General features: G+C 47.3%; 8 protein-coding genes across 8 annotated transcripts; 4 read left to right on the top strand and 4 right to left on the bottom strand.

Moving 5' to 3' along the window:
* Nucleotides 1-1,274: 1,274 nt before the first annotated feature.
* Nucleotides 1,275-2,630, top strand: N7473_004683 (saccharopine dehydrogenase family protein; the record flags this gene model as incomplete). Its single annotated transcript, XM_057150623.1, has 1 exon — nucleotides 1,275-2,630. One exon carries the CDS (start codon nucleotides 1,275-1,277, stop codon nucleotides 2,628-2,630), a length of 1,356 nt encoding a protein of 451 aa, XP_057010733.1.
* Nucleotides 2,631-4,212: 1,582 nt separating this feature from the next.
* On the top strand, nucleotides 4,213-5,323 carry N7473_004682 (EXPERA domain-containing protein). The gene is given in 4 exon segments (XM_057150622.1): nucleotides 4,213-4,537; nucleotides 4,598-4,721; nucleotides 4,739-5,034; nucleotides 5,084-5,323. The coding sequence occupies 4 exon segments, from the start codon at nucleotides 4,318-4,320 to the stop codon at nucleotides 5,164-5,166; spliced, it is 723 nt and encodes a 240-aa protein (XP_057010732.1). The 5' UTR covers nucleotides 4,213-4,317; the 3' UTR covers nucleotides 5,167-5,323.
* A 455-nt stretch (nucleotides 5,324-5,778) lies between these two features.
* N7473_004681 (uncharacterized protein) lies at nucleotides 5,779-8,292 on the bottom strand (the record flags this gene model as incomplete). Its single annotated transcript, XM_057150621.1, has 3 exons — nucleotides 5,779-5,970; nucleotides 6,022-7,847; nucleotides 7,908-8,292. 3 exons carry the CDS (start codon nucleotides 8,290-8,292, stop codon nucleotides 5,779-5,781), a joined length of 2,403 nt encoding a protein of 800 aa, XP_057010731.1.
* Nucleotides 8,293-9,013: 721 nt separating this feature from the next.
* N7473_004680 (flavin monoamine oxidase family protein) lies at nucleotides 9,014-10,321 on the bottom strand (the record flags this gene model as incomplete). The annotated part of the gene is made up of 1 exon (XM_057150620.1): nucleotides 9,014-10,321. One exon carries the CDS (start codon nucleotides 10,319-10,321, stop codon nucleotides 9,014-9,016), a length of 1,308 nt encoding a protein of 435 aa, XP_057010730.1.
* A 3,048-nt stretch (nucleotides 10,322-13,369) lies between these two features.
* On the top strand, nucleotides 13,370-14,733 carry N7473_004679 (uncharacterized protein; the record flags this gene model as incomplete). The annotated part of the gene is made up of 4 exons (XM_057150619.1): nucleotides 13,370-13,937; nucleotides 13,997-14,244; nucleotides 14,310-14,540; nucleotides 14,698-14,733. The coding sequence occupies 4 exons, from the start codon at nucleotides 13,370-13,372 to the stop codon at nucleotides 14,731-14,733; spliced, it is 1,083 nt and encodes a 360-aa protein (XP_057010729.1).
* Nucleotides 14,734-15,633: 900 nt separating this feature from the next.
* N7473_004678 (PaaI family thioesterase) lies at nucleotides 15,634-16,269 on the bottom strand (the record flags this gene model as incomplete). Its single annotated transcript, XM_057150618.1, has 1 exon — nucleotides 15,634-16,269. The coding sequence occupies one exon, from the start codon at nucleotides 16,267-16,269 to the stop codon at nucleotides 15,634-15,636; it is 636 nt and encodes a 211-aa protein (XP_057010728.1).
* Nucleotides 16,270-17,715: 1,446 nt separating this feature from the next.
* Nucleotides 17,716-19,034, top strand: N7473_004677 (uncharacterized protein; the record flags this gene model as incomplete). The annotated part of the gene is made up of 3 exons (XM_057150617.1): nucleotides 17,716-18,879; nucleotides 18,937-18,961; nucleotides 19,018-19,034. 3 exons carry the CDS (start codon nucleotides 17,716-17,718, stop codon nucleotides 19,032-19,034), a joined length of 1,206 nt encoding a protein of 401 aa, XP_057010727.1.
* Nucleotides 19,035-19,063: 29 nt separating this feature from the next.
* On the bottom strand, nucleotides 19,064-19,926 carry N7473_004676 (putative short chain dehydrogenase; the record flags this gene model as incomplete). Its single annotated transcript, XM_057150616.1, has 2 exons — nucleotides 19,064-19,711; nucleotides 19,762-19,926. The coding sequence occupies 2 exons, from the start codon at nucleotides 19,924-19,926 to the stop codon at nucleotides 19,064-19,066; spliced, it is 813 nt and encodes a 270-aa protein (XP_057010726.1).
* Between the last annotated feature and the right edge of the window lie 22 nt (nucleotides 19,927-19,948).

The raw sequence follows: 19,948 nt of genomic DNA, 5'->3' as shown, positions 1-19,948 counted from the left end.
TACAAAATCTGGGAAGGGACTTGACCAATCCCGGGCCCACATAATGAGACTGGGTCCACATTCTTCACACTATTATTTTGGAGTCCGCGGATAATTAGCAAGCCGCCATTCATTGCTCGTAAATAATACAGTCACCGTTTGTAACTAGAGTATTAGAACGTAGTACCTATCCCACCTATCTTTATCTCCGTGAAAGGAAGTACTGAGTACTAAACAGTAATGAACCGGGACTGTGATTGTGGACAAGACACCATCAGTAGCTGGCCTGAATAGACTAGCGCAGTTTAGGATAAGTTTGCAGAATCAACGACAGCAAACAACGGATTTTGCAGGCTTGGAAGTAGGCCGCTAGCATTATCTAACGGTGGACCATGCAGGGAATCCGGCTTTCGTATAAAGCTAGAGCCTGTATATTGGTGTTATTCGAGTTAATCGCTTCGTTAAAGAACTGGTCGATCCGTCACCCTAACCATGTGGCAAGACCAAGGGGTCATGCTGGTAGGACGTTGTATTATCCATACAGGGATGGGCAAGAGCCATGTTGGTGAAGAGGTCGATATCTTCCTAGGAGACAGATAGCTGGGTGATCAGCGCTTCATAGGCGTAATTATACATGGTTGATTAAAGTGATAGTTGATAGAAAAGGGATGGTGTGCAAAATATTTCAGTTGTGGTTGAATGGGAATCGGGCATAACATATGTTTCTATTAGTGACAAATGGACAAGTAAAAAGCTCCATACCTCAAGGATTTACTAAATATTGCAGACCTTTACATGGCCACAAACCGGCTTCCTTGCGGTGCTTACAACAACAGCAAGGCTACTGCGGCACGTAGCAGAAACTGCTATCCTTAGGAGATTCCTCTGGCTGGTCATGGAACCGCAGTGCATGTGACTCTGAGACACGGTGAAGCTGATAGTAAATCGTAAACAGACCCATCATGTTGTTTGCATAGGATCACTGCCGATTCTATGCTCATCGGACCCGGCGGTCCGCGGGTTCGCGGTTGCGTGGACGTGCCTCCTCAATCTACCCCGCCCGAACTCCCCCGGATTAGCATTTCAGCTCAGCACCAGTAGACAAATCGCATTGGGAAAGGCGGCTATTGGTGTTTGAAGAGCAGGATATGTTCCTGGAGGGACATTTGTCCGTGTCGTATCAGAGCCCGGATGAACATGGGAAAGTATAAAAGAGACAACGGACGCCAGGTTTCCAATCTCTAACAACACATCGTTTCTCTTAACCGATACCTGTGTTATCCCCTCTTGACAAAATGTCTGGCGATAGTAACTCTAAGCCCATTGTCTTCATCGGCGCAGCGGGCGAGATGTGCCGAATCGCAGTGGAACGATTCGCCAAAGCTAGTAATGCCCATTTTATTCTTGCAGACATCAACACCTCCGCCATCGAATCCCTTGCCGCCAACCTTCCTCCTGGTCGTGCAGATACCCAGAAGCTCAACTTATTCGACGAAATAGCACTTGAAAATCTCATCAGGGGTGCCAGACTCGTCGTCTTAGGCGCAGGGCCGTATGCGAAAACCTCTCATCCCGTTGTTAGAGCGTGCATCAAGGCGAAGGTTCCGTACCTCGACTTCGATGATGATGTTGAAAGTACACAGGCCGCCCTTGCTCTCACCAAGGAGGCTGAAGCCGCTGGTGTACCCCTATACATTGGTTGCGGTGCTTCCCCCGGACTGAGTAATGTCATGGTTATGGATGCTACCCGCGAGCTCGACTCCGTTGACAGTATCGATGTATGCTGGCTTGTTGGCGATGAGGCAAGTGTTGGCAAAGCAGTGCTTCAACACCTAATGCATATTGCCGCTGGGCCATGCCTCACCTGGGTAAACTCTAAACCGGTGGTGAATGAGTCATGGGTTGGGACTACCTACGCACCCATGTATGCGGACGATGGAGAGCGGCTCCTGCATGAAACTGCCCATCCGGAGCCAGTGACGCTTCCACGTCTCTTCCCAAATGCCACTCGGATTCAGTGTTTTGGCTCTCTCGATCCCAAGCCACTCAACGGTATCGCTCGAGGCCTTGGCTCTGCTGTTCGATCGAAGTCCTTGTCAATGGATGATGCAGTGAACTTCCTTTATAACCTGGCAATCAACCCTCCGCTAGCGGAAGGGCTGGGTGGCTTAGGTGAAGCTTTCAGGGCTTTCAAGGGTCATCTTCGTGGAGGCGATATCTCCCTGAAAGAGCTTTACTACGTGATCAGTCAGTCGGTTGGGCCTTTGAGATATGCCCTATGGGGAATGCTTGAACAGATCTGGAATGGTGAATGTACTACCGCCGAGGTTGTGACTTATATTCTGAACGCGGCGACTGGCACGAAAGTCGAGAACCGAGGCGGCGCACTGGTGAGGGTGGTCGGTATGCGAGGTGGTGTTCCAATGGTGATCACCAAACGCAGTCCAACGAATGGGAAGGACTCCTACTTTAGTGCCACTATGGGCACAGTTACAGGAACCTCCTGTGCTGCGTTCATGGTCATGGCTCTCGAAGGCGGCCACCAGCGTGGTGGTGTCTTCTGTCCGGAGGATTGGGCTAAGCCCGAAGAATTTTACCGCGCCTTGGAGCGAGTTGGAGTCCCCAAGCACGAAATCATCGAATCCATATAACCAGTGTGGATACTGTCAGCCGGTTAAGGCACATATTGTTGTTACTGCCTAATTCCTCGGGCAGCCGTTCTCTTCTGCAGAAAAAACCCACATCTCTGCATATCAATCTTCAACAAATTCACCCGCCGTCGACCAGTGAATCATCCTACCAATGGAACTTCCTCTTACGCCATATTAGTTGATATTGCTTCTTCTAATATCAGATGCAACATCCGCTTCCCCATTATATTTGCTTGTTACGGACCCTTTTGGTCTGGACTTCATGTCATTCCTTATGCTCTCATCTCAGCTATAAATATAGCTATCCTTTGTATGTATTTGAGTTATTCGGTTTATTCAGTTGAATCAATCTCTGTTTCACCCCACCTTCTTCTACCAAGACGTCGGAATTCTCCATTCATTGTGCAAACCCTGGCTTCAAGGCACATCTAAAGATATTTTTTATCCCAAGATACCTCGAAGTCCAGGACAAAGACGAGTCATTCTATTACTCGATAATCTCAGCGCGCATCTCTCTGCGGGTGAAGGTACGCCGCCACCGCTCTGTCGAATATCAAAGTCGTTTTTTGCCACCAAACGCAACTTGAGTTCACCAGCTAGCTATTAGACCAGGGAATCATCAGTAACTTTGAGCGTGGTAGCACTATTGTCGGAAGAAATGGTTAACATAGATAGTTAATATGATTGACCGCGGCGTCGATCCCTACGCAGAGAATAAGACTCTATTACACACTATATTATATCAGGCCTAGAGATGTAAAGTTCTAGACGAGACTATTCGGAAGTGCTTTGTCAAGAATATGCTTATTAGTCCTTGCACTAATAAAATCAATATGTTTTAATCTAACGGCCATCAACTAGGTAATCTATATACATATGTGGCAGACTGGCTTCCTGAGGAAACTTCGACGTTGAAGAATTTGATATATCTGATATTATCGTTCGTTTTTCAGGAGGCGGTGCTGTTGGGGACCGCGAGCGCGAGGACGACTACGACGAATATATTTTCGGACTACCGCTAAATATCCTGTCGCATGTCGAAGCTATTGAATAAATGCATAACGCTCTTCAATTTACTCAGTATCAAGAGGGTACTACAGAGAAAGATCTCCAGGTTAAAGAGAGGATAGGACAGCTTTCTTCTTGACCACAGAGTGACTGAAAGAAACAAAGGAAGATGGATGACTACTTTAGACCAAAAAGGCACTAGTGCCTACCTTATTAGGATTAGCTCAAATCGTGGCGCAACTTTCATTAGGCACATCGAAGTTCTGCCCGGAGGGCATTGCGGAAATCGGGAGATTACTGTCAGGAATCGGTCAGCAATTCGAGCATCGGTCCAAGTTGAAAGATGCTGGGGGCACCCAGCTCAGCGTGGTCCAAAAAAAGTTCAGCGTGGCCCAAAATTGGTCTGAACTTTTTTTGGACCACGCTGAGCTGGAACCCGAGATGCTGGTTATGCGCGCCCTGTCAATATGTCGATATGTGGGCCATGGCTACCCGGTGGCCTGATCCGGCTCAAAGGTTTATAATTATCCACGGTCTCCTCGGGCTCCGAAGCTCTACTGTGGCTTGGCAATATGTAGAATTCATTACTGCACCCTCAAGCTTTATATTGGCCTACAATGGCGATAAATAAAACTCAACTTTAGTTTAAAACTAGTACTTTTTTGAGTGTCTCAAGACGATGAACGCCATGGCTGATTCAAACCCCAAGTTACACAACTACTATCCGCCCTGGGTACAGTTACCTGGTTATGTCACCAACCGAAGCTCAGTTATCTCTTTGATTACTCAGTTTGGTTTTCTATGGGCCGCTGTTATTGGCGTCTCTTTCTTCGTCATCGGCCGCCTTCGACCTAAAGTGGGATTGTCAGATCGGATTGCTTTCACTTGGATGTGCCTGAGTATCTCTTCCCTAGCCCCTGGAGCGGCAGCGGAGAAAACAGCCTTCTAATTTTCAGCAGCGGGTTTCATTCATCTCTTTTTCGAGGCTCATTTTGTTTTCAATCACAAAACTCTTGCTAGCGGTCAAACTTTGTTTTCTCAACTCTGGAAAGAATACTCTCTCTCCGATTCTCGGTACTTGACGTCAGATGCTTTCTTAGTTTGTATGGAAGCTGTGACCGCAGTTCGTACTCCCACCCTGTTCATCACGGCTTTATTGATAACATGAGTTTTCAGTTTGCGTGGGGTCCTTTGGCCTTCCTTATTGCATATTGCATTGCGGTGCAGCACCCAGTCCGACATGCGCTGCAAATCATCATATCGACGGGTCAAGTTTACGGCGACGTCCTCTACTATGCGACAAGCTTGATCGACATATCGTATTGCAGACCTGAAAGATACTATTTCTGGTTTTATTATTTTTTTTTCAATTTCATCTGGATGGCTGTCGGCTGCTGTAAGTCAACCCTGCGCGTAGGATTGAGATAACTATTAACAGGTCTCAGATTATATCAAGCAGAGCGTTACTGAAATTTGCGAGGTCTCGAGAAGACTTCGAAGCATTGAGTCATTTGACAAAGAAGACTAAGGCCACTCAGAGACAACTCGGCCGAAGGACGGTATTGGACGGGTGTCTGTAATAGTTCCTATGTTTAAAGATTTCTATCACGATTCTGACACCACGTGGATCAAAGACTGCAATATTACTGTACACACGACGGGAATAAAATTCAAAGCTACATGATGGTCCCAGGCTGATCCAAGTGTATATTTAAATTATCCAAATTTCGAGGAGCAGGTTCCGAGAACCTTTCCCTGTACGATGAGGTTCGGACTTCAAGGAGCCGCGGAGCGGGGGCAACAATGCCGCATCTCGGAGATGTCATACATTAACCTTTCTTTTTAGTATCGTCAAGTTTGCGATTAAATTACGTATTTTTGAATATCATCCAAAAACATCTTGTGTGACATTGCTTTTGAAATTTCAATGATGTGAACCTCGCTCGTGGACCTTTCATTCGGTAGTTAATTTGAATCGAAAAGCCCTAACTCGAAACTATAGCCTCAAGTTCGAGTAACTGGGGACCAGGTGTTGACTCTCAGTAGCTGCCCTTGTTTTTACCTCTCCAATAGAGGAATAAGTAGTTTCTCCTAAACACATCAATGCAGCAAAAAACCGAGTTCGAGTGAGCGTTGCACTCTAATCACACCCTCCTATCGCAGAGTGCATGACAAGGGCACTTTGTAGTCCCTGTAGCTCGCGCAGACAGCATTCGAGAGCAGTTGACAGGTCTGAAATACGTTTTATATCTACTGCCAAAACTGAATTCTGAATCCCTTGTGCTAAACCCTTGCTGGCTAGATGGTATGCTTGGACCACCATAGTAGGATGCTGTGTAGAGATTAGTGAGTCAAAACCGAATAAAACGCAAGGCAGACTTACTGGGTGTGCCTGAATATCTCCAAGGTGTGCCATGATTCCACCCTTTTCTTGGAAGCCGGAACTTGAGACCCCACGGTTCGCTGAGGCGAGGTAAGACATTTGCATCGCGCTTGTAAGTCGTTGGCGGTCACGGTGATATTTGGTTAAGTTCAGTGCTTCACGGAGACAATTATCTTGCTCCTGTGGCTGGTTCTTAAGGTGATTTTGAAGATGGCAGCAAAGCTCGTAAAAGAGAAGGACCACGAGATCGCCATCAGTAGCGCAGAAAATCACACTGAGCTGCACATTGGTTGGTGATAGCTGCAGGCTCTTAGCTGACTCGCAGTCAATTGTGCCAAAGGTCGTTCTCCATAGATCAATGAGCAACGACATCGTATTGAAATGTTGATGGATCTCTGCATCGTTGACATATCCAGTCCTCCAATTTCGAGTGGCTAGTGTCAAGCGAGCGAGTGCTTTCCACATTATGACGACGAAAGACCCTAATTCAAGCACGGTATCAAGCACAAGTTGCTCTGCAGCGCCTTGAGTCCATAGCTCTGTTACCGGCTGGGTCACTGCCTTCACCCGCGCAATGATGTCATCATCCATTGGTTTCAAATTTCGTCCATTATACACGCTTTTCACACCTGACTTCTGACCAGAGAACTCTTTCACTTGAGGACACTCGGAATTGATGTTATTAAAAGACGGTTCATCAGGAAAACTTCCAAATGGGAAAAGGGCAATTGCCACGGACCGTGACATATCAACTAGCCATTCAAACGCCGCAATAAGCTCTAGAACGTTTCCATGGGCTTCTGGGGACAATCTTTGGAACAGACATTGCCGTTTTGTGGGCGTATGTGGCCCTCCCAAGGGCGTAATGACAGGGGAACGGTTATCAACATCCTGGAGACAGGCACGAGCTTCAGCACACAGCGTGCGGAGTCGACGAATGCCTTCATGCAGAGCATAGGCAGCTTCTTCCCCGAAATCACTGCTCCGGTCAGTCCCAGCGGGTGGTAAGATTGTTCCAAAGAGGAGAAGAGACAATCCTAAACGGAACGATTTGCTTGCTGCGATATTCTCGAAGACCATGTGTTTTGCCTTGCACCATGTAGCGTATGCAATATCTCTTGCTTGATCGTGAGACTTTTCCTCCTGCACAGTGCCACTTTCATTGACCACAAATTGTGACCCGGTCGCAATGGCTACCCATTTATACGTTTCAATCAGGGCAATATCACGAGACGTCAATCGTACGTGTTCTGAGTGAGAATATGGACGCTGAAACAGCAAATCAAGAATGCTGGCCGTAAGGAATAAACGTGACGTAGGAGAAGTCAGCAGCTGTGGAGGAGATATCGATTCCCAGGAGTTCATGATGCTCGATTCCGCTTGATTGAATCGTGCGGCTAGTTGTGTATTGCGTTTCAATGGTATTAAAGCAGTAACTCCCAAAGAGTAACAAGGAGGCATGCACTTCGTCGAAAGTAGATTTGAAATTGGATTATCAAATGTGTGAATGTATACTCTCAGTTTCTGGAAGCACGTCCAAGAATCCATCGTACGGCATACTAGAGCAAGGTCGTGGCGTGGCAGAGTTGTTGCACTGGTGGGCGAGAGGCCATCATTGGTGTGTTCGATGGTATTGGGGCCATGCCCGGTAAAACGGCTCTTGACAAATGAATCCGACGCATGCTTCTTGGTATTGTGTGAAGATTGCTTGGCAGAACGCCACGCAATCGTGCAAACCTTGCCCCGTAGTGTGCACATGGAACATGGTGATAAAGGAAGATTGTTTGAGAAGGTGGTATTGGGGGGCAAATCGCAGGCTCTCTTTGCTGAACGGCAAGGATCACACGAGCGATTCTGTTTTCGAAATCTTTGTGTTCTTCTCTTACTCGCAGGTGTTGGGCTCTGTGAGGCTGGAGGGGGCTGTTTATTGGCCTTTTGCTCCACCTGGGAGTAAGGTGACCTGACCATATCTGGCCGCTGAGGGAGACTGAAAAAATCTAGTGAATCCAAGGCCTCACTGTTCAATTGCAGCGACACCGCTTCATCCGGCATGGGGCCAAAGTAGGCTAGAGATGCACCTTCATCAGAAGCAGAGGGCAGAGCAAAGACCTCGGAATACCCAGCGGGGCCGAAAGGATAAGTAAATGCGATGTGATTCCGACGCGCAGAAGCGCCTTGAACATCACTATCGTCATCATTGACCGCATTTAGCACGTCAGAATCACAGGAGTAACCAAACAGGTTGGCAAGCGCCGTACTGCCACGGTGCATTTAGCAAAATCGCAACTTCCTGGTATTATAGAGACGATAAAAATGGATTTCCCGATGTAATCTTGAGATGTGATTAGAAGGCAATGTGGTGACGGAGGTACTCTGAAGAAAGATGCGTTCAACAAAGCCATGATAGAGGAACTTGCTTGGAGATGCTTACCCCGGTCATGAAATAGAAAATGCGGGGTTCATACTAGGTTTTTACTACGGATCCGCGGGCGTCCGCGGATCCCGAGTTAAAGTTGCCGCTGGTGCTTGCGGTAGTTCTTGACTGATCTCCAGCAGCATTTGGATTCCAAGTTAATTTCAGACATTCCCTGATTCATTAAATGAGGCCTGTTGCGTGAATGATGGTACGTGTTGCACGATAGATAAATGAAGAAGTTGTATTGACTACTTACCAAGAAGGAGAGAGAAGGAGGAAGAGTTAAATAATGGACCTAATCAGGAAATAAGTGGGTTCACCAGAATCTATTATTCCATGGTGGCCAATTCGTTAGACGCCACAAGAAGCTAAAAGGATATTTTGCTTCAATTCTATAACAGCGGAGGGATTGACGAGCCTCCCTATTCAGAAAGGGAAAGCTTGAGCTGGCCCTTGCCTCGGATATCTACTCGCACCCTCCCACATGATCTATGGCCTTAATCATAAAGTATAAATTATTTGCAATGGAAAATGCATTGATAAGAAGTAAAATGAATGGGATCGAGGATTGTCTATTCAGGACTGTAGCTTCTGTTTGGTCAGCTTGATAGAGACATCACGAGCAGCTTGTGCGCCGCTCGACAAAGCACCCTCAATAGAGCCCGGCTCACTCGCCGAAACATCACTCCCTGCGAAGTGAATGTTGCCATGTGGCCGGCGGAGTTCCACAGCACCAGTTGTAAAGAACCCAGGTCGATTCATCATCCAGCCTCCCTTGGAGTATTCATCGCCGACCCAGCTATGGTACGCAATATCGACAACTTCAATATTCGGTATGAACTTCCGTAGCGCCGCTTGTACACCCAAGCGATCCTGGCCACGAATAGAAGCATCATCAGAGCACATGCAAAGAACGAGTGTATCTCCATCAAAGTACTTCTCAGTTCTCGCAGCATTGAGCGGGTATTTTCCAGCTGGTGCGTAGATACTAAAAGGTTCTATTTCGCCCCGAACTCGAATCCAGAGCTTACCAGCCATGGTCGGATTCATTTCCGCGATCATTGATCGCGCCATGACGGGCAACATGGGTGTGATTTGCACGTCACCAATGGTGTTGAGTGGAAGCGCGACGATTGTCTTACGAGCATGGATCTGTTGGCCATCCTGAGTGCCAACGATAACCCGGGAGCCTTCATCGGTAATGGAGGTCACTGGCGTGGAAAGTAGTAGCTTGGCAGTCGATTCAGCCATGATGGCATGGATCAGTCCCTTAGTACCACCCTGGATGCTCCAAGTGCCAGCCGTTTCAAAAAAGGCAGCGAAATTTCCGAAGTACGTGGCCACAGCGTGGAGCAGTTGGGCAATGCCATGATCTTTGTAAGAATGCACCACACCAGACAACGCCCCTTCCAGAACATCCCGCTCATACGAGGAGATGTTCAACGAATTTATACGGTCTTCGATCGACTCCTTCTCGATTTCTGTGTTGTCGATCGCGGTGGGGATAAATGGCATCGGGAATCGAGCACGACTGTCGGAGAAAAGTCGTTCCAGAAGTGGCATTGCGGTTGCGTAGAACTTGTCGGAACTGCCAGTGTGTACAGCACCATCGGCAAGCCAGTAATTCTTTCCTTCCTCCATTGGGGGATCGAGAGAAATTCCGTGGCGCTGGAGCTCGCTCCAGACGTGCGGTTGTGTCCAGTGTACGTAGCCTCCTCCTAGTTCAAGTATTCCACCACAAGCGTGGTCCATATAAGTTCGCCCTCCAAGACGACCACGGGCTTCTAACAAAACCACTTTGTAGCCTTTCTCGCTCAGGTCACGAGCTGCGATGATGCCAGCCATGCCGGCCCCAATCACTGCGACATCAAACACTTCGCCCATTATCACTAGATCCAAGCTCGGTGGTTCGTTGATAAACGTGAAAGGGAAAGATATGAGCCTCTGTTTTCAAGAATGTTCCTGAACTAAGCGCAAGTATCTTCAGTGCTCATGGGCAGGAAACTAAAATATATACATTCCGGAGTCAGAAGATATATGGGTTCATGCGGGTAGCCAGATACCTAAGAAAGGTTTCATGATTTCCTTTGAATCATTCTTAGGTCAATTTGGGAGACGCGAAGTGGAGGTGGAGCCAACCCACTGTACAGTTCGGCTCGCGCGGATTCCGCGGGTCCGCCACATAGGTAACCTGTCGTTACGGGGGCAATTAACGGCCAAGGACAAGAACCTAATAATCTGACGGCCCACCCCGGACATAGACTAGATTTCTTTTTCCTTGTTTCCAAATTGGAATAGAGGTCCGCTGGTGATTTCCTGGGTAATTTTGCGGTTATTCGACTTTCGAACGAACCTTGTCGGCTGTTACAATTCTCGGCTCCGGTCCCGAGTCTTCACGATTCAAGGTTAGTGCCGGATGTATCAATAGGAATGACATAAGTCTTCAGGGTATTTATATGATCTTCTTTTAACTTCAATCAACGTGGGACCATAGACTCCAAACACACGAAAACGTGTACGCCCTAGCGGAGGAGATTACTATGGCTACACACAAAGAGGTGCCAGATTTCGATGTCATCATTGTCGGTGCTGGCATCTCTGGCATTAATTTTGCATATCGTATGCAAGAGCGTAACCCAGAGCTCAGTTACTGCATTTTGGAAGGCCGAAACGAAGTTGGCGGGACATGGAGCCTATATCAGTATCCTGGTTAGCCTTTCTATCCCTATAGTTATCGGATTGGAATGTTTTGCTGAACTTATAAAACGCAGATATTAGATCAGATTCGAACCTCTATACCTTAGGGTTTGCATGGCGCCCCTGGACAGGGAAACACACTATTGTTCATAGATCGATCATTCGCCGGTATCTTGAAGACTCGGCCGCTCAAGAAGGCATCGATAGGAAGATACGGTTTTACCACAAAATGAACAAAGTTGAATTGGTCATCCTCATCTAAAATATGGGCTTCCGAAATCACTGTCAACGACACCGAAGTTATTTCTCTCAGGTCTCGCTTTGTTTTTCTCGGCACAGGCTACTTTAACTACAAAGAACCACTACAGGCAAGTATTCCCGGGATACACAATTTCCAAGGCAAGGTGGTTCACCCCCAGTTCTGGCGCGTTGATCTCAACTATACCAACAAGCAAATCGTAATTATTGGCTCTGGAGCCACTGTTATCACGCTACTTCCGTCCCTTAGTACAAGTGCTACACATGTCACTATGCTCCAGCGCTCACTGACCTACATCGTGGCACTTCCTAGCAGAGGAGCTTTCGAAGCTATTGTTTCGGGGTTTCTGCCCCACTTCATAGCCAATCGAGTTATTCGTCTGAAATGGATAATTTTCTCATTATTTATAGTGTCGATTTACCGTATTTTCCCTAATACTGCCAAATCATTCCTCCTCCGCAAGACAGCTAAGCTTCTGCCACTAGGCATAGACCTGGAGCCAGATTTCGTGCCCTCGTACAAACCTTAGGAGCAACGCTTGTGTATTTGTCCAGACAGTGACTTTTACGACTCAATTTAGAGCGGAAAAGGAAGCATTACTACCGATACAATCGAAATGATTACTATGTCTGGCATCAAGCTCGCCTCCAGGAAGGAGCTATATCCCGACATCATCGTAACGGCGACAGGGCTTAAGTTATACACGGCAGGTGGTATCGCCATTACCATTAATAGCGATCAGTACGACCTATCCGACCACTTTGCTTAGAGTGATGCTATAGTGGAAGGTCTGCCAAACATAGTGATATTATAGGGGTACTCTACCGCAAGCTGGACATTAGGGGCCGACTCAGCAGCACTCCTAGCATCCCGCTTGACGACCCAGATGCGGAAGCAGGTAGTATCGGTAATTGTGCCGCGAATGACCGCAGAGAAGAAAGAGGCATTAAAAGAACGTCCATTTTTGGCATTAAGTGCGACATACGTGAAGAAAGGAGGAAGGACGTTTCCCAAGGCTGCGCCTACGGCTCCTTAGCAGCCACGATCGTTCTTCTGGAGGGAAGTAGCTATTGCGCGATGGGGTGATATCAAGAAGGATATGGAATGGTTGTAATACATTCTTTTCATAGAGTTTTCAGGACAAAATGATGGCAACTCTTACATATTGACTCATCTCGTGTTGAGTAATCGGCGGCTTTTCTTTCGTATATTGGAAGGTCATCAGTAGATAGCTCTATATAATAGCCGATAGGTCTCTGTTCGGATTTTCAAGCCTCGTCCTCTGAGGACCCGTAAACACAGCGGTGTAGTTGTGATATTCTCAATGCACTAAGACTGGTCCAATACTAACACATATATTTCTTGCCCCTGACATAAACAATATTTGAAGTTTGCTGACATTGTGAGCTTGTTGAAGCTTAGTATCATCTTCGTCTCTCAGGAATCAATTGTTAGTAAGAACTCGCCAGTCCTAAATGATTGCTTTATTGCTATGTGAGGATAAATTCAGCCAAAAAGAGGCCGGTTCCACCTGTCTAGAGCTTATCGGGCGGCTGGATCCTACTGAGGCGGAGTGATTTATAGGGCCCGCGGCTCCGTGATCTCCCCGCCTTTATAGCAAAGTTACCATAGGGGCGTGCTAAGAAAACCAAGTCACCCGCGGAAGAACTTCAAAGTTTTGCAAGTGTAATTTAGCCGATTGCGGGGTACACAAGCCGTTGATATCCACTCTACTAGTCTTACAGTTTCCAATTCGCTGTCACATTATTATCGCGTAGGTCCGAGCCCGATATGAAAAGTATCTAGACTTTCTGGGCTGTACATTGACTTCTGAGAGGCGCAAGTCTCGTAATGAAGTGATCATGCTATGAACTACATTGAATTCAACATTTAAAGAACAGTTCATCGCTAAAGGTTAGAGGTAGACATAACCCCATTCTTTGGTACTGCGAATTTATCTGATTTCAATTCGAATGATGGCCGTCTGCAAGTCCAACGAGGCCGAACGGTCCCTAGCGGAGAGTCAACATCTTGAGTTGGGCGGTAATGACGAAGAGACAAACGAAAGCCTTGCGGAAACTGCCATCCAAGATGTTTATTTTCCAGATGGCGGTGTAAACGCCTGGCGTACCGCACTTGGTGGTTTCCTCGCATTCATTGCAAGTATTGGTTTTCTGAGCGGTGGATCCGTTTTTCAAAGCTACTACATCACAACAACACTGTCATCATCGAGCCCTTCCGATATTGCGTGGATTGGAAGTGTGCAGCTTTGGGGTTGCTTTTCCTTTGGAATTTGGGCTGGTAGACTGTCTGACAAATATGGACCAACCTTGCCCCTTGGGGTGGGAACCTTCTTTTTGGTCCTTGGCATCATGATGGCTTCTATTTCGAAGACGTACTATCAGTTCCTATTATCACAAGGATTCTGCGTGGCATTGGGAATGGGATTGATATTTACACCGGCTCTAGCAATCCAGTCACAATGGTTTTTAAAAAGACGCGGCTTTATTGTTGGTGCTGTTATGTCCGGTCAAAACGTGGGAGGTAAATATATATTTGGTCGATTTATTGACCCTAGCACTAATTTTATTCCCTTTAACTAGGGATAATCTGGCCTGTACTGACAAATAAGCTTCTCAACTACGATGGAGCGTCACTAGGCTGGACCCTACGCATCATTGGCTTTATACAGCTAGGCTTGATGATTGCTGCTACTCTATTGGTCAAGCGACGATTTCCGCGGACCTTAGAATATGATGTGCTCCCCGTGAGACAATACTTCACTGATAAACGCACTATCATGTTTACCATCGCTATCGTCATTATGGATTTAGGGATTTATATCCCGTGGGTAAGTAACGGAAATATATATTGCATCTTCAGATGATTAACGAGCTCCCCTTGCATCCATCACAGTTTTACATCACTCCCTATGCAATGCAACACGGTGCATCTGCGACTCTCGCATTTTATGACGCTGCAATCTTAAATGGTGGCGCATTTGTGGGGTGCTTTGCCTTGGGAATTATAGCGGATTCCGGCCTGGGGTTCTTCAATGCCGTCACAGTGACCACTTTTGGATGTGCGATAGTCGCCTTCGCGTGGGTTGGGGCACAACAAACTGGGGGAATCATTGTGTGGGCTATAGTATATGGTATTCTTTCAGGTGCTCTCCAAGCCATATTTTCACCTTGTTTATCTCTCTTGGCACCAACTCCAGAGGTAATTGGGTCTTGGAATGGTGAGTGACTTTATGATTTTGTTTGACTCAAAGTTCTCCGTTAAAATTAACATCATTGAACAGGTATCTGTATCACGGTTGGTTCATTTGCAGTATTAGGTACTGGACCGATTGCTGGACGACTGCTCAGCATTGGGGGTGGAACTGATTATGTCCCGATGCAATTGTTTACGGGTATCTCCTTGGTTATTTCTGCAGTCTTCTATCTGGTCACTCGGGTCTTAGTGTCTCGTGACAGATGGATCTGAGTGTGACGGAACAGAAGCAGCAGTGGACCCCTGGAAGAAGGATCATAGTTAACTAGTAAACGCGCATGTATTTGTCATTATTATGCCCACATAAATTGCCAGATAGGGGCTTTATAGTAATTCAGACTTGTTGATATCCAATTGATGCGCGGTATGATTTGCTAAAGCAGTATTTCCGGAGTGACTAATGAACTGATGCTTGAGAATAATCACGTGCAGCAGCGCCGAAAGCTGGAAGTACTTTTCGTTTTCTTTTTGCTTTATCCTTTATTTCCCTCTTCTATTAGCAATTGAGTTGGTTTGGTTATACTTATTCTTATTGTAAAGTAGCTCCAACACTCGTTCCAATCCTTCAGATTATCGCGCTGGCCAGAAAGATTCTATGATATAATACGACTCCTCTCAAGATTGCTCCAGTAATTTCGAAGATATCTGCAATTTGCTTCATGGTTGTCCACGGTTCAGAAATAACGATACGCTTGTTTTTTGTCTTTCTTCGTCCCTCTGTATCTCAGCAACAATACTTGCTGCAAGAAATGGCAACGAGCATCCGAAAAATAATGCTTTCTACTATCGACACCAACCAGCCCCAGGCCGTAAACACTTTTTCCTAATTTAAGAGCAAACGCTCAAGCTCGGCGAGCTATTCTGATATCTTATATCCTAAGGATGGTAAAGAGAGGCAACAATTACTGGTGGAGTCACGGTCTGTGGTCAGATTGATTTATTGAAGAGCCACTGATGCTTGATTCTATAAAGGAGATTGTAGGCGGACGTACAGGGATTTCGCTGTTGCTTTCAGTGTACCTTCTTGATCCAGTATGTGTGCCTCAAGGAACCATTTTCTACCTTCCTTCCTCTTCACCCACGCTTTGATGACAATGATACCGGGAGTAGGCACAGGTGAATGGTATGATACCTCGAGTTTAGCCGTAAGTAAATGCTCCGGTTCGCTTGAGACGAAAGCACGGTAGGTTTCAGCGCAAAGACCCAGTGTCTCGTCTAACAAAGCCGCCAGAACTCCTCCGTGAGCAGTGTTGACGTAGCCGTTCACCCCCGATCCAAGTTGATAACAAACAACAAAATGTGGCTCTTCTGGAACTTGTGATTGTTCAAGGTCCTCATTACCCGTTGATGAGATTGTTAAGGAGTAGTCCTTTCGCATAAGAGCCAAGACCCGTGGAACAGTGTCGTCCGAGTTGATTGTTTTATTGAAGAATCTGTCGGATGAGTCTCCTTTATCATATCGCGTGACGAAAGGTACCGGTTGGTAGGCACTGGACTCCTCCACGTAGGAGCGGACAAAAGGCATCTTGGCGAAGAAGTCGACATCTTCCTGAGAGACTGAGAACTTTTTGATCAGCTCTCGATATGAATGGCTGTACATGGCTGCTTGAGATGTGACTGGAGAAGATAAATTGTTAAACTAGAAATGTGTATCTAGATTATAAGTAAAATATATGGACCTGTGAAAATGACGCCGAAAATGACGGCTCTGGCGCCAGAGACAGCCTCCTTTCCACCCTTAACTTTGCACAGCGAGCCGCCGCTTGTCCGCCCGCTACTCGGTGCCGCGGGTTCCAGCTCAGCGGGGCCCAAAAAAAAGTTCAACGGGACCTAAGAGATTTCTGACTAATTTTGCCTCCAAGCGCCTAGCGCTGCCGGGGCCCTTGATGGGGAGGTATTAGTACGTGTGAGCTGGAACCAGACCGGGACCTTACCGCCCCCTATTCTGCACCCAACCAGGACTGTTAGTCATCCTCTTTTGGTCCCGCTGTTGACGCTCGACTTCAACGATTACTCCCACTGCTAGGTTTATGGCAGTCCTGTCTCCACACGAATTGTTTTCAACCCAAGTTCATCGTCAAAGTGATATTGGCCGTTCTACTTCCCTCAAGATGGATTTAGCACCACCAAGCAATCTCCCAGCCATCCCAAATTCCACTGCGAAACGAAATCGAGTCCCGCTTTCTTGTAATCCATGTCGTGTTCGCAAGTATGTGGTGCTCTATTAGCGATCGGATTGAGAATAATGAAAGCCGCTTTGTAGATTGCGATGCGATCGTGAACAGCCCTGCCACAATTGCATGGCGCGGGGATCCGGTTACCTGTGCATGTATGCAAATCGCGTGACACAGGGACGAGATGTGAATGACTCGGCATCCCAATATAGAGCCAAAAGTCCTATCCAGGGACGACTTTGTAACGAAGACCTCTTCTACAGAAGTAGCACTCACTGGGATAATGTCCTGGCAGAGGTGGGCTCTTACGATCTACACCATGATGTGAGATTCACGTTTTAGATGCTGATGCGGACTTCAGGTGGCCACATTGACTCTAGGCGATGGACTGCAAAGAGATACTCCCCCGTGCGTCCAGGAATCACGTTTATTTAACGGTTCTTCCCCTACTGCGAATGATGATATGTTGGTCATCATGCCGTCTCGTGCCACAGCGGACCAATTGGTTTCAAGATTTTTTGATCCAGATTGTTTTGTTGGCCCGTTAAAATGTAAGATCCCTCATTGTAGCTGTGTCATATCTAATTTCAACATTAGACATACTCCACTATTCGACGTTCATGAAAGAAGTTTGTGGCCTTGCTCCTCGGAATGGTTGATGGTTGCTGACTCAATAGTACCAGGAACACTGGAAGAACCCGTCGTTAACTTCGCTATCATGGCTGGGACTTCTCTATGCCATCTTCAGTCTGGCGATCTATTTCCTTCCTGCAGCAAGCGACGACTACATAGGCTTGTCCGGGACGCTTGCCACACTTTATCATGCCCGTTCCGGTCAATGCATAACGCGAATCGGTGCAAACAAAGCCAATATGCAGACCCTTCAAGTTATGATCGCCCGCTGTGTGTTCGGATTCTCTAACCGGGAGGACTGGGGGGCTGGTCTGATCCCAGACATCGGCGCTATTGTGCGCATTGCAATGCGACTAGGCCTGCACCGTGATCCATCTCATTTCTCCAATATGACACCTTTCCAAGGAGAAATGCGCCGTCGGATCTGGACTATAATATGCCAGATTGACACACTCTCATCCTTTCATCTAGGAATGCCAGCTGCCATCCGGACAGGAGACGGGGATACTGAGGCGCCACGCAACCTGCTCGACACAGACATTGACGATGCAATGTCTGAGTTACCACCCTCGCGACCGTTTTCGCAGCATGTTCCATTGGGGTACATGCTTGTAAAAAACGATATATTAGGTGTGATGAAGCGAATTGTTGAATCGTTGAACTCCATACACGAGGAGCCCTACGAGGTTGTTCTGCAGCTTGATAGAGACCTTGCTCAGGTGTACGCGATGATCCCAGCATATCTGCGACTCAATAACTGGGAGAATGCGCACAATGACCCACCATATCTGGTCCTCCAAAAGGTCCAGTTGGACACACTCTACCACCAAATCGTATCTGTACTTCATCGGCGATATCTGCGCGAGGCGAGGACGGATTCAAAATATGCTGTCTCAGAGCAACGATGCGTTGATTCATCGATGGTCTTGCTGAGCCATCAAACCATGATCTACAAGGAGTCTCAACCAGGCGGGTATCTGAACCCCAACTTTAGGTATGCCATTCCCCCTGAGGGCATGAATTTTACCCTTGCTGCGATGGTACTCTGCCTATATCTCCAGTACCGAACAAAAACAAAGCGAGAGGACCTCCTATCTGCAAATACGAAGGACCAAAAGCTGTTTCAAGCTCTGAACACCTCGCACGCCATATGGAAACATCTATCGAACGAGCATCACGAGGCGGGCAAGGTGGCAAACGTACTCGACAAAATCATGGGGCAACTGCGTCCGAGGTTGTCTTTGCTAGACGATAGATTATCAGCCCTTGAACCGGGAGTACCATTCAGCTGCGGAGAAAGCTCCCATATCAGTGCTCAGTCTACGACTCGTTCTGAGTCAAGTCTCAATCTTAATATTAACTGCACGGAAAGTGAGGGTATAGAAATGAGTGACGTTAATTGGGTGCGCATATCTACACTTGGTAGAATGGAAATGGCCACTAATATGCGCCTTCACCAGGACGTCTGGGACTCGTTTGTTCAAGGTGACAGTTTCGAGACGGCATATCTTAGCCTTCTTGGCCAGGAACTTCCATTGCAGGCAGGGGTTCGTTTTGACCCTGACATTCCCCCATCAACCGAATGGTTCACAAATCCGTGTGCAACATCTGAGCCATGGGACCAACAGCCTGAACCCATGCTTCGACCGCAGCTCGGGGCATCCCCTCCGCAACATATTTCTGGATCTTCCCATCCATCTCCGTGACCTCCAACCCTCTTACAACACTTGCAACATATTCCTTCACAGACATCCCCTGTGGCTTCTTCCCACCAAGACGTTTCGCCATCTCATCAGCGTGCGCCACATCCAATTCGGTCTTCACGTACGGCGGGAGAATTTCCACAACGCTGATGGCAGTATTCTTGAGTTGATTTCGCAAGATAACAGTGAAATAATGCAGCGCCGATTTCGTAGCGCAGTAAATCGGTAACATAGTGACCGGGACCAGGCCTAGGCCTGACGTGACAAAGGCTAGAAGGCTGGCCTGGCTTGGTCGCGAAACACGGAAGTGTTCGATGACACAGCGTGCGAGGACCGTCGGACCGGTGAGGTTGGTCGTGATCTCTTTGGTGATATCCGCCGTGGTCGGGTATCCGATGGTGGAGGCGTTGTCGGCGGTGTAATCTAGTAGTATCTGGATACCGGCATTGACAATGACAGCATCAATTGCGGGAAATGTGATGAATGCTTCATCGATCTGCCTGGGTAAAGCGCCCAGGTCTTGTATATCCATCTTATTGTATGTCAATGCGGAAGTAGATCAAGCGCCGTAGAGTTGCATACCTGGATAATGCCCACTCCGGGTAGCTGAGCTGCTAAAGTATCTAGTCTCGCCGTTCGGCGGCCCGAGACGATTACATTCTTGCCTCGTGCGTGGTATTGGCGTGCAAGTTCCTCACCAATTCCTGAAGTGGCTCCAACAATCAGGATTGTCTGAAAGGCAGTCATGATGTAGATGTTACAGGAACCT

This window comes from Penicillium subrubescens (genome assembly GCF_028828155.1).
Source record: "Penicillium subrubescens strain IBT 31985 chromosome Unknown utg000003l_segment0_segment0, whole genome shotgun sequence".
Taxonomy (NCBI): domain Eukaryota; kingdom Fungi; phylum Ascomycota; class Eurotiomycetes; order Eurotiales; family Aspergillaceae; genus Penicillium; species Penicillium subrubescens.
Note: the sequence above shows the minus strand (reverse complement) of the source record. Positions and strands in the feature narration are given on the sequence as shown.